The sequence below is a fragment of the Ambystoma mexicanum genome, chromosome 9, assembly GCF_040938575.1.
Source record: "Ambystoma mexicanum isolate Mex_15411 chromosome 9, UKY_AmexF1_1, whole genome shotgun sequence".
NCBI lineage: Eukaryota > Metazoa > Chordata > Amphibia > Caudata > Ambystomatidae > Ambystoma > Ambystoma mexicanum.
In genome coordinates this window covers 944695600-944710935 of record NC_090931.1, presented here as the reverse complement: position 1 = coordinate 944710935, position 15336 = coordinate 944695600, and the positions used below count along the sequence as shown (strand labels likewise).

The 15336-nt window shown below is 45.2% G+C and overlaps 1 protein-coding gene across 2 annotated transcripts in view; it reads right to left on the bottom strand.

Moving 5' to 3' along the window:
- LNPK (lunapark, ER junction formation factor) overlaps positions 1-15336 on the bottom strand; it is a 1074215-nt gene that overhangs the window by 1013529 nt on the left and 45350 nt on the right. For both annotated transcript variants that reach the window (XM_069616137.1, XM_069616138.1), the window contains exon 2: positions 10574-10657. In XM_069616137.1, the coding sequence (XP_069472238.1) occupies positions 10574-10600 (27 nt within the window). In that variant the 5' untranslated portion in view covers positions 10601-10657. The remainder of the gene's footprint in view (positions 1-10573; positions 10658-15336) is intronic.

The window sequence follows — 15336 nt, the reverse complement described above, 5'->3', positions numbered from 1 at the left end:
GCCTGAATGCTGAGGGCAGACGTTTCCAGAGCAGGGTCTTATGCATTTCCGAAAACCTCTAGCCTACACACAGCAGTTACCCAAACATTTCACCAAAGAAGCAAATGCACCCCTCCAAAACGACAATCCAAATATTTGAGTCAGCAATTTGAAACACAGGAAATGGAAACATAAATAGGAATAAAAGCAATGTCATTTTATTAATCATAAAATAAAAAGGTAGTAACTTTTGCGGAGTTCAGCTAAATCTTAAAACCAAAGTCTCTGCCCACCCGCCCAAGCACTAGATGAACTAGTCTTTCTAGCACCGTTTCCTCACCCCAACTACTTCCTCTCTCCCCCTACCCTCCTTTCCGACCCTTTCAACACCAGTCTCTTCCAAGGACCTTCTAACCTAGCCCATGTCCCATGCTGGCCCTGTACCCCCACCCTAGCACCATCCACAATGACCCTGCTTTCTCCCCCCACTAGCATCCCTACACTGTTCGCCCTGTATCCACTGCCAGCGCTCTGTCCCCTAATGTTGTAAAATACTACACTGGAAGGAAGGGTGACGCTGCAGCCAGTCAGGTCCAAGTTGCTTCTTCCTTTATTAAGCAGGCTGAAACTTCACGCACATCCTATAAGGGACAGTAGGGAGTGCATAGAGCACCCATTTTGTATCTTAAGTGAGCAGGTTCATCAAGAATCAGTCAGGAGGCCGCAAGTAGGATATATTTCGGCTTTATTTATTGGTTTCAGCATCAGACAGTCTTTTAAGCTCCAAGTTACATACATCACGGTAGGACACCCACCACCAACCAGGCCAACTCACAACTCAGCCCCATATGACACTCGAATAGAACATTCATTCAAGCATTTTCTCAACAGGTCACTGAGCTGCTCAAGCACACAGGCAAGCAGAGGACACAACACTGCCTGTACTGTCCTGTTGAGAATTTTCACATGAGGGGTGCGAGAAGTTAATGATTAGAGATTTAAGAAAGTGTAAAAACAATGTACGTATTTTCAGCTGCTGAGTGGATGGTTCAAGGCCTACCAGCCATTTGGAGACTGCACGCATGCAGCAACCACAGGAGGTCCTGCTGCGTGGATCAAAGGACTGGGGCAAGGGGCAGGAGTGAACACACTGTGTGCCCAACATTAAGGTTGATTTACAACATGCCTCACCCACAAAAGTACATTATTCTCAGTCCTCGGCATAAAATGGTTTACGTTTTTCTTCTGGAATGTTTTGTTCACACTGGGACTCCAAACAAATGGCAATTACTTAGCGCACATCTTCTCTACAGAAAGGTACGGCTGTTCTTCCTTCAGCTTATATTCACTGTTAAATGACATTTAAAGAGACACTGTTACTACATCAAACCGGACATTGGGCAACATCAAGGGAGGGGCTGTCCCCTATTCGGACTTCCCCTGCGGAGGTCTTGCTTAGACAGATCTGGAGATCCAAAGGCTGTAGAACGCTGCAGTAGTGGGAGGTGCCCCTAATGCCTGTTGAAGATGTAAGAGTTTGTCAAGTATTTTGAAAAAATATGCAGCACTTCCCAGGATGCTGAGCTCCTGACTGGAATGGCCCTTCCACCTCCAACGTCAATCACCTGTCCATGGTGACCCCCTCCAATCCATAAACAGTAGTGCACACTGACAGCATAACTTTTGAACAAGTTTGTAACCATACTGTAGATGAAGATGGTTCCCTCTCGTTTTTTAATTTACAGTTGCAATCTATGGTACAGTGCTTCCAATTCACATGTGGAACATGACACACGAGGCACTCTTTGCCACGAAGAGACACTGGCTGTTTTAGCTAGAGGATTCTGGGTTATTTACTACAAGAGCCCCCCCTCCCGCCACTCTCCTCTCCTATATAAAGAAGACAAAAACATTGCTTTCACGTATTGAAGCCTGCTGGCTAGTTGAAGGAAGGGTCCGATGGGATCAAAACCTAGTTCCCAATCTTTTGAGATTGCACCAAGCAAGCGCTCAACGTTGTGTCAGTTGCTCTTACAGAAAATCAACAGCCACCTGGATGCCACATTCCTCAACCTAAGTGTGTTTGTGCCCAGAGCATGCAGGTGTTCGACCCCCCAGTGAATGACAAGGAGCCGCCTAGTGGCAATTTGATTTTTGTTTTTTAAAGGCTTTATTTGGTTTCAAGAATTGGAAACATTTTGCCCGATTATTATAATAAAAGTATGAAACTTTTAACATGTGGTACACTTAAAAAGAAAAAAAGAAAAAAAATGATGCGTTTCCCAATCAAAGTCACTTCTTTTATACTCATTAATTTGTTCGTTTTCTGTTTTTAGGCTGATAATATTCTTGAAGATTTCCAGGAGAAGTTTTGCTAAAGCTATCGTAACTCGAGTTTGCTGGCCTCTCAACCGCTCCAGCCACCAATCTTCCACTGTTTTTGCAACGTAATTCTTTGTCATTTCAGCCATAAGTTGGAATCTGAGGTCGTCCATTTTTGGGCAAAATAACACAAGATGTTTTAGTGATCGATCATCGCTTCGTTTTTACATAGTCTGCAGTGCTCTTTCTGCTTTTGATTTGATCGTGCATCGATCATTTCTCCTGTTGGGAATAGGTTCAACATAAATCTCATGTATTGGTCTTCAAGTAACCAATTAGGAAATTGTTCCATGTACTTCGGTAAGGTGTTTAATTTTCTGATGTCATAGAATGGTTTTCCATACGTGGCAAAATGAAAAACTCAGAATGCTGTGCCCAATGCATCGGAAAGAAGGATGACAGAGTGATACATACAAATGTTATCAAATACAGAATACCTAACATTTGCCGACATATTATTGTTACACTAACTTTCTTCTGTTTGGCGTTCATGTTGTTGCCACAGAACAAAACCAGAATATATGGATTCCTATTTTAGCATCACCTGGTGTAGGGGGAGTGTTGAACTTTTGCAGACAAATCTATACATTTAACAACTGAAACTGAATGGATGCCAGGTTTGCTGGGTGTAGCATACAATGAGTGTATTTTTTTTCTCCAGTTTAAGAATTAAATAACAATGAATAGTGATAACATTGCAGACAATAATGAAAAGCAGTGATACTCATAGAATAAGCAGTCACAGATCAAAATCTATGAACTGATAGCAAGTAAGAAAAGCAATGTAGCGAAGTAGTAAGGAAATGTATACGCATCAATAGTCTGCAAGTAAGGTACAATCATGAACAAGAGACCTACGCGGGGGGACGAACAAGGGAAACAAAACAGGAGACAAACACGAAAACAGGGGAAGGAGGGAAGGAAAGGGACTAACATCAATGTGATACTGGAATCATTAATTCATACCATTAACGAGATCGGATGATGAAGCATACATTGAACACAACAGTTTGCGAAATATCAATGAAAATATGTACTGTTCAGGAACCATGAGATGACGTGCTCAAGTAGTCTAGATGACAAGACCATTTTGCATTATACTTAGGGATCACATCTTGGTAAGTAGCCATACAGAGTTCGATTATTTGCACATGACACATGTTGTTCCACCAAGTTTTGATGGATAGATTTTGCAAGTTTTTCCAGCTAGTCGTGATGAGCTTGAGAGCGAGAGCAAAGAACAAATCGTACAACTTGGCAGAAGCATGTAGATTACAATCATCGATATCCAGGCTACCAAGGGACACATTCAGAAACGATAATGGGACATCAACATTAAAGATTAGTTTAAGAAATCTCCATACACCTTGCCAAAACTTAAATACAAAAGAACAGTAAAAAAAACAGGTTTGTAGGAAGCAGGGGCACCACCAGACGGCCAGCATTTACTATTTGTCCCGGCCTTAGATTTGGATAATTTCAGAGGAGTGATGAGTGCTCTACGAGTAAAGAAGTACAGATGTTGTTTAATGTTGGCAGAGGCAGAGATGCCCCCGATTCTGGAAAACAAAAGAGACCAGGTACGGTCATTTAGGACGCACCCAAGGTCCTGATCCCATCTTAAGCGTAACTGTCATTTAGAATCCAAATTTGTCAATAAATTGTACAATTTGGAGGCTTTAACATCGGGAACCACAATTAAAAGCAGAAGTCTGGAGGCATCAGGCATCAGGGTGGTGTTAGCTGACCGCTGAAGAGCATCTAGGCACGTATTGACAAGATTATTATAGAAGTTGAAATCCAAATTGGCAATTGAGAATATATCTCTAAACTGTTGAATGGAAAGAATGGATGGACCATTTACAATCCGATAGATAAATCTGATGCCTTTGTTTAACCAGGATTTGCGATAAAGAGCTCGCTCATTAATAGGGATAGATTGTGGCATAGAAATGGAGAAAGGCCTTTGGACAGGGTTTACAGTGTAAGAGCGGAGATAGTTGTTTTGATGGGGTCCGAGAGTGCCACAGAGGAGTGGCTAAAAACGTAGATGAGGTCGGCAACGTCACATGGATGTGCCAATTGTTTTTCCAACTCGCACCAAGAGTGATTATCATAGGATTCGGGAGGGGCAAACTAGCAGCAGGATTGTTTGAGGAGAAATGCAGAATGATATAGTTTGAAGTCTGGGCACCTAACTGCTCCTTGATCATATGGAGCCTTTAGCTGGGAATCTGCAATTTTTGTGCACTTCCCTGGGCCCCATAAGAGGTTGAGGAGGATTGCATTGATGGATGAGAAAAATGAAGGAGTCAGGAGTAATTGAAAATGATATAAAACAATGGCCAACAGCCTCATTTTAATGGTGTCAAGCCGACCCCACCAGGATAAATAGAGAGGTGACGAACTTGAGGTACGAACTTTACGTTTGTTGAGCAATAACTGTGTGTTGAGCTTGATGGTACCATTCACCGTGGAAGTGAAGCGAAGGCCTAAGTATTTGATTGAATCGCTGCACCACTTAAACCCAAACGAATCCACATCGTGTTTAATACTAAATGAGTTAAGAGGTAATATCTCAGATTTTTCTTTGTTAAGTTTATAGCCAGATACTAAGGAAAATAGGTGAAGTCCATTTAGTAGTTGAGGGAGCTGGAGTTTGGGATTTTTTATTTTTTTTAACGAGGATAAGAATGTCATCTGCATATGCAGCAATTTTAAAATTAGATTTCCCACAAGAAATCCCAGGAATGATCCCATTGGATCTGATGAGTTCTAATAAAGGTTCAAGAGAGATATAATGTAAAGAATGGGGGACAAGGGACAACCTTGTCTAGTTCCTCTGCGTAAAGGAAAGAAGGATGAGGATTGACCATTTATGCAAATGGAAGAACTGGGGCATGAATAAAAGAAGTTTGATAAGGGAGATACCAACGAAGAGATTGGAAAATGAAATCCCAGTTGACCCGATCAAAGGCTTTCTCAGCGTCAAGTGCAATGGCAGCGTACGCATTTATCGTTTTTATCCTTTGAAACAACATGCAAATTGTTGAGCAGTAGTCTCGCATTAGCAAATATGTTCCTGCCCTTAACATAGCCAACTTGATCCGATTTAATGAGGGCGGGTAGAGAGGATTCAATTCTATTAGTAATAACCATGGCAAAGATCTTGCTTTCAACATTAATGGGGGGGGGTGGGGAGTGAGATAGGCCTATAATTAATGGGGAGAGCAGGATCTTAAGTAAAGTCTTGCAAAAGGAGCCAGAAGAGGATTTCTGGGAAGCGAAATAAGAGTATAATGATTTAAGTCTGGGGGTAAGATCGCAGGTACATTTGTCGGAAAATTCAATTGAAAAACCATCCGGCCCGGGGGCTTTCCCTTTGCTCAATCCGGTAATGGCACTAGTGATTTCATGAAGCGTGATATCACCGTTCAAATGGTTAACATCAGTCTGGGCATATGAAGGTCTACTGATGTTGGTGAGAAAGGAGTTGATGCTAGCAGAAGATACAGAGGTCTCAGGGGTATACAGGTCGGAATACAATTGTTTTAAACAATTCAGAATATTATCAGGATGTGCGTGGATGGCGCCAGTTTTGTCTTTAATGTGCGATACATACGTTCTTTCCTTCTTGGTCTTAAGGTAAGAGGCAAGCTATTTGCCAGCCTTATTTGAGGTCTGATAGATCTTGGCTTTATATTTTAATAGAGTGCCAGAGGCCATTTCAGTAAGCTTATTATAAATTTGAAAGAGCAAGGCAAGGACTGAGCAGAGTTTTGTATCTGAAGGGTCCTGATACAATAGTATTTCAGCGTTGTATAATTGAACATATAAATCGTCAAGATGTTTCTTAAGCAGCTTCTTTTTCCAACTAGCATAGGCAATAATATGACCCCTAAGTGCAGCCTTGAAGGCATCCCAGTTGTTGACCACTGACGTGTCACAATCAAGATTATCTGCAAAATATTGTTGTTGAAATGTCTGACATGATGGAATAAATTGTTGATCCTGCAGCAGACAATTATTAAATCTCCATCTGGAAGATTGCCTTTTAATATCTGCAAAATTAAAGGAGGTGGTAATGGGCATGATTGGCGATGATGCTATTAGAAACAACAATAGTACCGGTGAGAGATTTTGAAGAAAAGATATAATCCAGGCGTGAAAGTGTGTTGTGGGGAGGCGAGTGGAAGGTATAATCTAATTGAGTCGGATGGGAGAGTGTTCATGTATCAACCAGACCAGTTTCTGCAAGACAACTCAAAAAGGATTTATGGGTTTTGGAGCTTTTGAACATACATTTAGTTTTCCTATCTAAAAAGGGGTCCATTACCCGACTGAAATCTACGCATAGGAGAAGATTGGTCAGACCAGAATTCAGAATTAATTGCTTTATGGAAACCCAGAAATCCAGGTCAGGTAGGGTAGGGTCATAGATGTGAATTATGAAAACAGAGCCAGTTAACAGTTTAACCCATGCCCATCGTCCATTGGAGTCCACGTCTTGACCCAAGATTTTACATGACAATTATTTGCTAAGAAGTATAGCAACACCATTTTTCTTACCCGTTGCAGGGATAGCAATAACATCCTTGGTCCAAAAGGCTTTGAGCTTCATGGCCTCTACCATTGAAAGGTCGGTCTCCTGTATACAAGCCACAGATGGCTTGAGTTTGTTGAGGTGGGAAATGATTTCATGTCTCTTTATGGGATTATTACATCCCTTGATGTTCAAGATACACATTTTAAAACCATGGCGGCACATTCGTGGAGGTAAGAACAGCATATGGACCAGTATGCAACAAGGAGGGAAAGCAAGCCAAGATAGTATGAGCATTACATTATCCAACTGAATTAATGATGTACAGTAAAGTAAACAAAGAACCCAAACATATAAGGGAGACACAAGAGGGTGAGGGGGGAAAAAGGAAGGGAAGTCTGACCAAAAACTGCAAACTTAAATAAAATACTTACAATAAAATACAGTGAGGAAAAGGTCCCTGAAAATGACCAAAGAGTGCATGTAAAGGTATATAGTACTAGAAAAAAGAACGATCAGACTGGGAAACATGGAAAAAGTGAAGGAATAAAGGCAACAGGAGTAGATGACACCTACAGAGTCGTCAAAAAGGAAAGAAAAAAAGACTCACAGCAGGAGACAGACGTCAAGCCTGCGTCCGACCCTCCAATGTTCTAGAACAAAAATTAACAATAGCATAAAATAGAGTGAATGTAGATCAATGGCCAGGTATAAAAGTCATCAAGATCCAGAGGAGATGGAAGAATTCAAGGGAAGCGACATATCCATGCCTTCAGTTTTAATGGAGTGAATAAATGACTTTCGGTAGGATCATCAAAGATGGCAGTTTGCCCCTCATGCGTGACCTTGAAGGAGCAGGGATGGCATAAGCCATATCGCACATTAAGCTGCTTCCAAGCAAGGCGGAGGGATAAACATTATTTTCTGTGTTGTGCAGTGATCTTTGCCACATCCTTTGAGATGTGAAGTTTGCTTACTTGCCAATTGAGAGAGTTCTTCTCCTTGACCTTAGATATTATGAGTTGGAGCTAGGTATACTCAAGTAGGTAGAATATCAGCATACGAGGAGACTGGTGAGAGGAGAGAGGAAGTAGAGTTTAACAGGACCAATGCGGTGGGCGCGCCGATTGGTAAACAGTGATTCCAGTGGAAGGTGAAACAGGGCAGGCTGCATTTTCTGAAGAAATGCAATAGGGTCGGATCCTTCACACCGCTCGGGCAAGACAGCTATGCGTGGATTATTGCACCTGCTCCTATTTTCCAACTCCTCGTTATGTTTCTGGAGATTTTTAACTGCTTTTTCTAGCAGCAAAACCCTAGGAGAAACATCCTTGACAAAGCCAACTCTTCTATGCGTTTCATCCATTCGGTTCTCAAACCCCTTCCACCTATCATCCAATTGTTGTAACTTTTGGTTGGTGGTCTCAATGAAGAGTTTCAATGCTCTAATTTCCTGCAAGATAGCCTCGATGGCAGGATCAGCAGGGGAGAGCGGTGGAGGGGAGGTGGAGGAGTCACTTTTTGGCCTTTTTAGATTAGCGGAGGCAGGGGTGGATTACTTGCTGACAGTCGGCATTTTTTGAGTGCCCTTACCACAAGCCATTATGTCAGATAAAATGCATTGAGTGACTCGGGTAAAAGGAAAAAGGGCGCTAAAAAGTACACAGGGCAGCTTGAAGTTCAGAAGAAACAAGTAGCGGCCATACAAAGTGGCCACAAAATGGCAAGTAAAACAAACTTAATCAGAAAAGTCAAGTAGATGAGTTCAATACGGTATCCTGTAGAAGTATATGCATCAACCAGTGCTCATGACAGTATCCAATTAACAGTTACGCACACCCCCCAAACACCAACCATTATTTGTGAGAAGAATAAAAAGAAAAATAAATCAGGTTCAGGCCTTATTGTGGCAGTGAAGTGCAGAAACACGCATAGCCATTTGTTTTGAGGCCAGAAGGAAAGAAAACAAAATGTAAAAAAATATAGAAAAAGCTCATCTGTGCCGAGAAGTTCTCAATGTGGGTGTAATGAGAGTTGACATGCGGTGGCGCGGAGGAGAGAAAAAAGGGGCGACTAGGCCCGAGCCAGCCTGTCGCTTCCCGAACGATGCCAAAGATTACCTCACAAGAGGCAGCCGTCGTCGGAAGCGGCAGGAGCACAGCAAGATGATCTGCAGGGCGTTCCGGAAAGACATCTTCGGAGAACGCAAGCTTCAGGGAGGGAGCTGCCACAAACCAGCGACAGTCCTGGGAGAGGGGTAAGAGGCAGAGCGGGCCAAAAAAATTACTTAAATGCTGTAAATTCATTGCGGTGGGACGGAGCAACAGGTTGTGGGACGGAGCAACAGGTTCAGGCAGCCATCGTCCTCAGTGTCAAGCCACGTCCCCACAATGGGTGTATTAAAGAAGGCATATTGGATGGTTCCTATATTTGAAATCTGTTTTGTTAACTTACAATCCAGCCATTTTTCTGAGTGCAGGCTGATGGAGGGGGAAGAGGTGGTGGATCGAGAAGTCTCTCACAAATTCAAAACCTCTTGTGACAAGTACCTACTGCATCAATTTGGACCACTGCAGAAGGTTGTTATTTGAATGTTATGTCTACGTACAATGTTTGAAATGGCTACCATGTTAAGGGTGATTCGAAATCACTTTTCACAACAGATTCCACGGTCAATCTATTGGTGTGTACATGAATGATGTGATATGATAGGTTATTTATATCACGCTTAATACCCAGAGGTTTCTAAGCACGGACCCGGGAATCGAACCTGTGTTGCTCCGTGTCGTCTTGCTTCCACAGCGAGAACGTTGCCCCTGAGCTATCCTCCCGAGACTCGTATGAGGCGTAAGACTCGATGAGGGACCATGTACCTCAAGTGTGGTAGCATTTCTAGCTGCGTGAAAAATGGCATCTTCTCATTACTGGCTTGCAATATCCTTTTTTCATTACATAAGCCCTGTAAGGAAGGGATTGAGGACATTCCTGCAAGACAACAGTAAGCAATCACAAAAAGAGTCTTGCTACGATTGTGGATCTCAAGTGTGGAACAGGTCACATTTCTATTTGCCATCTTTTATCCAATAAGTATTACATTTCATACAGGATGGGCATTACACAAATTGCAAACTTATTAAAATAACTCTTTCTAAAATGAATGGTCAGTTGTTTGAAAATGTTAATCCAGCTCAGATGAGATCATCACTACTCAAAATCATTTAACCCCATTCCTACAAAACCCAGGGTTAGGAATTGAGGGGAGAGCTGGGCGTTATTTAGCTCCTGCTTCTAGCATAGTAGAGCCTGGTTAGCTTAAATCCAACAGCTACGTTTGGCTCCTAGGCCGAACGGGTACCTTTAAAACATGTAAATGTGACATTAACTTTGAGAATATTAATAAAGAAGAATTAGAACACACCCAATACACATTTAAACACAATGGTTCATACAAAGTTAAAGGAGCATCTCTGGTAGCTCCTGCCTACAGGGTGATGCCCGACAACCTGGAGCTGTTCTGATCTAATTTCTAACCCTGAAAACACATTGCATTAACAAACATCCTGATCTTCTACTTGCGCACAAGGAAAAGGTAGTGCCCACAGGGTGGGAAGCAGTACAACAGTTAAGGTTCTGAAAGCTTAAAGAGCAAATAGAAGATATATTACTCACCCTCCAACGAGAAAGAAGTCCTCCCATTTTGATTTAGAGGTCACAAGAAACTGTAGGAGATTGTAAATCTTGCAACTTTCAAGCCTTGGGAGGAAAAAGTTGTTTATACATTAGAAATGCACGAAGTACATTAAGGGAATATTTCACATACCAAGAAAAGTGTCAATGCACCGACAATTCTGTAACAAGCTCATTAACCTATTATGCAACAGAGTAGTTTATTATTGCAAATTAACTTGCACGACATTAGGAAACAAGTTATGACCTGTAGAAATTAAACCAATTTAATAAGGGATGCTAAACATCAGCAATTAAAAATATACCTTGCCACCAAAAATAGGAATACACAATCTTTTAACAGTTTCACCTAGGGGCAAACTTGAAATTCTGAGTTCTAGCACTGCTTAAAGAATTATAAACCTTTTATGCAATATTGCACAATAAGGCACAGATTTCAAAAAAATAAATTACATTTTTTATTAAACAGCATCGGCAAAGAGTGAGAAGGTTTAGTGTTCAGACACCTTTGTAGGCATTGGGGTCAAGCGGATAATAGAATGGTCAAACGTGGGTGGGAAAATTGTACCTTGTACTGCAGTCTGTAACGAATCTGGACAATTTGTCCCTTCTCCCCAAAAGGGACGACACCCCCATTGAGGCTAGGGAGGCAAGCCTGCTAAGCAAGACCCTCAAAAGGTCTGGGGAAGTGAGGCCTCACTGCGAGTGACTTCCGTCTTGGGGAAAAGGACTCCTTTCCAATAAGGAACTGCCAGCCCAAGCCACCCTTTCTGCATATATAGATGTTGTAAAGATTTTGTTGATTATGGTTGTAACAGGAAATGCCAAAGATCCTTCTTTCACTCGATTGGCTTCAGGTAATGCTGAACGTCACTTGAATGCCATGACCAAGGAAGACACACAATTACTTTTTATTCCAATGACATGTATAAGGAGAGAGTGGACTGTCTAGAGGAGAAACTCCTACAGAGGGAGGAGAACAACTGCTAAGCAGAAGCATGCCTCTCTAGCAACAACATCCTGGAGGCACAGGGAGCTACATAGTCAGTGGTGCATGAACAAAGCGAGACCTGCTAGCTGGAGGCTGAACGGCTGGTGTTTTGACCAAGCAAGAGGATCCGATCAGGGAAAGAGAAGAGATATGACTGGAAGAAAGTGGTCTTCGCTGGTGGCGTGACCACTAAAGGGCAGTGGTGGGCCTAGCAATTGACGCCAAGACCAGAGACAGGAAAGGAGCCAGAGTCCTCAAGCACCACCAGGCAAGCGCCTTTTTCGCAGAGCTAAGTACCGATGGGGAAAAGTACGCTACCAACTTGTGGATACCAGCGAGACCTAGGACTATTGGTTTACAGGAGCACTGAAACCGACACAGGTAAGAGAAAGAGAGAATGGAATGTGCAGAGGGCCCCGCTAAAACGGAATGAAAGATGCAAACTTCCTATTTAAAGGCTGGAATAGTGGAGAAGGCTACTCAAGACGGACAAACGTCCTACGGGGAAAGAGTGAAAGGAAGGTGAACGTTCTGCAGCAAGGCTAGAAAAGTGCACAAGGCCACAGGAACCTGCAGTACCAGAGCGAGCAGATGCCCTAAAAAAATAAAAAAAGACACCTACCAAAGAGTCACAGAACTTTGGGGATTCCCAGTTCCACTAAGGAGGGAGACAGAAGTATTTTATCGAATAGTCCTGGAGGGATTTAGGGATTTGAAATAAAACCTGAGAAAAGTAAAATAAGGCAGTTTCCTTTATCAAGGGGGAGGAGTTAAACCCATACAGAAGATAAATAATTGTTACCAAGAGACTCTATACAAAGATTGTGAAGACGGAACAAGTTACTTACCTGTAACTGTTGTTCTCCGGCATGGGTCTGGCATGGATTCACATGCTCATGAATATTCCCCGTCGTCAGGCTGGGAATCCTCGGTAAAGAAAAATCAGTATCAGTTTCGTTTCTGATCTGTCTTTCGTAGTAGTAACCAATCACTGATCTCTGCGTCATACTGACCACAGCCAATGACTGCCATCTCCCTAAGCCCCGCCTCTGGCAGCCATCTTCAGATTTGGTAGCACGTGAAGAGGCAGTATGACCAAGTGAAGAGCCGCAGAGGGGTAGGCGGGAGGGTTCGCATATGAATCCATGCCAGACCCATGCCGGAGAACAACAGTTACAGGTAAGTAACTTGTTCCTTCTCCAGCATGGGGTCTGGCATGGATTCACATGCTCATGAATGAAAGAATACATAGTACACACATGCACAACCACGGGAGGTGGCAAAGGCTCAACATTAAGCATTACATCAAAACTCAACATTAAGCAATTCTTACCTCCTCACCAGGCTCAACTTAGGCGAACAGGTTGCGCAGCACTGCTTGGCCGACCCTGGACTCCTCCCTGGAATCCCGATCGACGCAGTAGAATTTCGTGAAGGTGTGCGTCGACCTCCACGTAGCAGCCCTGCAGATGTCCAGCAAGGGCACACCAGATAGGAACGCCGTGGTAGCTGCGATCGCTCTGGTGGAATGGGCTCTCGGACAGCCAGGCAGCGGTCGGTTTGCCAACCGATGGCAGTACATGATACAGCCGGAGAGCCATCTGGAAATGGAAGCCTTCGAGAGAGCCTTCCCCTGATTGACAGGTCCAAAGTTCACAAAAAGTTGTGACGTCTTCCGAAAACACTTCGTGCGGTCCACGTAGAACTTCAGCGCTCTAGCCACACCCAGCGAGTGCAAAGTCCTTTCAGCCGGCGACGAAGGCGACGGGAAGAAAACAGGCAACACCAAGGGTTCGTTGAGGTGGAAGTCCGACGGCACCTTGGGCATGAAGGAGGGGTGCGTCCTGAGCACTACCCTCGTGTCGTGAAAAGTCAAGTACGGGGGCTTGCAGGAAAGGGCCTGGATCTCTCCCACCCGTCGTGCGGAGGCGATGGCCACAAGAAACACTGTTTTCCACGACAAGAACTTCAACGGAGCCGAGTGCAGAGGCTCGAACGGAGGTCCCATGAGCTTGGTCAGCACCACGTTGAGCTCCCACGCCGGGGCCGGGGCCTTCACCGGCGGGAACGATCTGAACAGTCCCTTCATGAATTCCTTCACCAGACGATGAGACCACAAAGACGACCGTCCCGTGGTTCTGGTGTATCGGGAGATCGCAGCAAGATGAATCTTGATGGAAGCGTGCGCCAGTCCAGCCTTGGCCAGCGTCAGCAGGTACGGCAGTATTTGGGGAGCCGTAATCCGTAGAGGGTTAATCTTCTGTGCGTGGCACCAGACAGAGAACCTCTTCCATTTGTGTCCGTAGCATTTAAGAGTTGAGGACGCCCTGGCCTTTGCAAGAACCTCTCTGCAGTCGGCCGGTATGTCGTAACCTCCAAACTCTAAACGCTGCAGGAGCCAGGCCTGCAAGTTCAGCGACTTCGGGTCGTGATGGAGGATGGCGCCTCCTTCCCTGGAGAGAAGATCCGCGTCCACTGGCAGTTTGATTGACGGGGACGTTGACAAGTCCAGAAGGTCCGGGAACCATATCTGCCTCGGCCACGCAGGTGCGACAAGGATCATCCTGCACCGTGACCTCTTGAGCTGGTTGATGAGCCTGATCAGCAGCGGCAATGGAGGGAACGCATATAGGAACAGGCCCTCCCAGGGGAACGAGAAAGCATCGTCCATGCTCCTCGGCTGGGGAAACCTGCTGGCGAACCTCCGGCACTTGGAGTTTGTCGCCGTCGCGAACAGGTCGATCTGGGGTGTGCCCCACCGTCGGAAGAGGCGGTCCACTAGATCCTGTCGTAGTTCCCACTCGTGGCACGAGCGCAGCTCTCTGCTGAGCGAGTCGGCGATGGTGTTTTTTATTTTTCCTGCCAGATAAAACGGCACCAGAAACATCCCTTGGGCGACGGCCCAATGCCACAGATCCTGTGCCTCCTTGGACAGGGCTGGGGATCTGGTACCGCCCTGCTTCCTGATGTAGAACATGGTGGTGGTGTTGTCAGTGAAGATCCTCACCACCTTGCCCTTGAGGGACGGAAGAAAGGACCTGAGGGCCCAAAACACTGCACGGAGTTCCAGGACGTTGATATGGAGGAACCTCTCCGCCGGCAGCCAAAGACCCCTCGCGTGCAGGTTTTCGGTGTGCGCTCCCCACCCCTCCAGGGAGGCATCCGTGGTCACTGTCTTCTGGTGGCCTGGGGTCTGGAAGTCCATGCCCGCCGTCAGATGCGCGCGGGTGCCCCACCACCGGATCGCTCGTCGGAAACTCTCGTCGAGTGTGATCCTCTCCTCGAAGCTGCCCGTCGTCTGGATCCAGCGCGCGTCCAGGAACTCCTGCAACGGGCGCATCCGGAGCCTGCACAGGCGTATGAGATAAATGCAAGAAGACATCATTCCAAGGAGGGACTTGATGGACCTCACCCTGGCCGCGTCCGCAACCAGCATCCGCTGCACCTTGCCCAAGATGGCCCTCGTCCTACCCTCCGACAGAGAGGCCAGAAGCGACACTGTGTCGCGCTTCGCTCCCAGAAACAGTGCGTCTTGCGCGGGCACCAGGTGGGACTTGGCGTAGTTTATGGAGAATCCCAGGTCCGTGAGTAGCTGGACGGTCCTTGCCGTGTGCTCCACGGCGAGCTCCTTCGTCTTTGCTCGGATGAGCCAGTCGTCCAGGTAGGGGTAGACGTGGATCCCCTCTAGGCGCACCCGCGCCGCCACCGGTGCGAGGCACTTGGTGAACACCCTGGGTGCCGACCTCAATCCGAA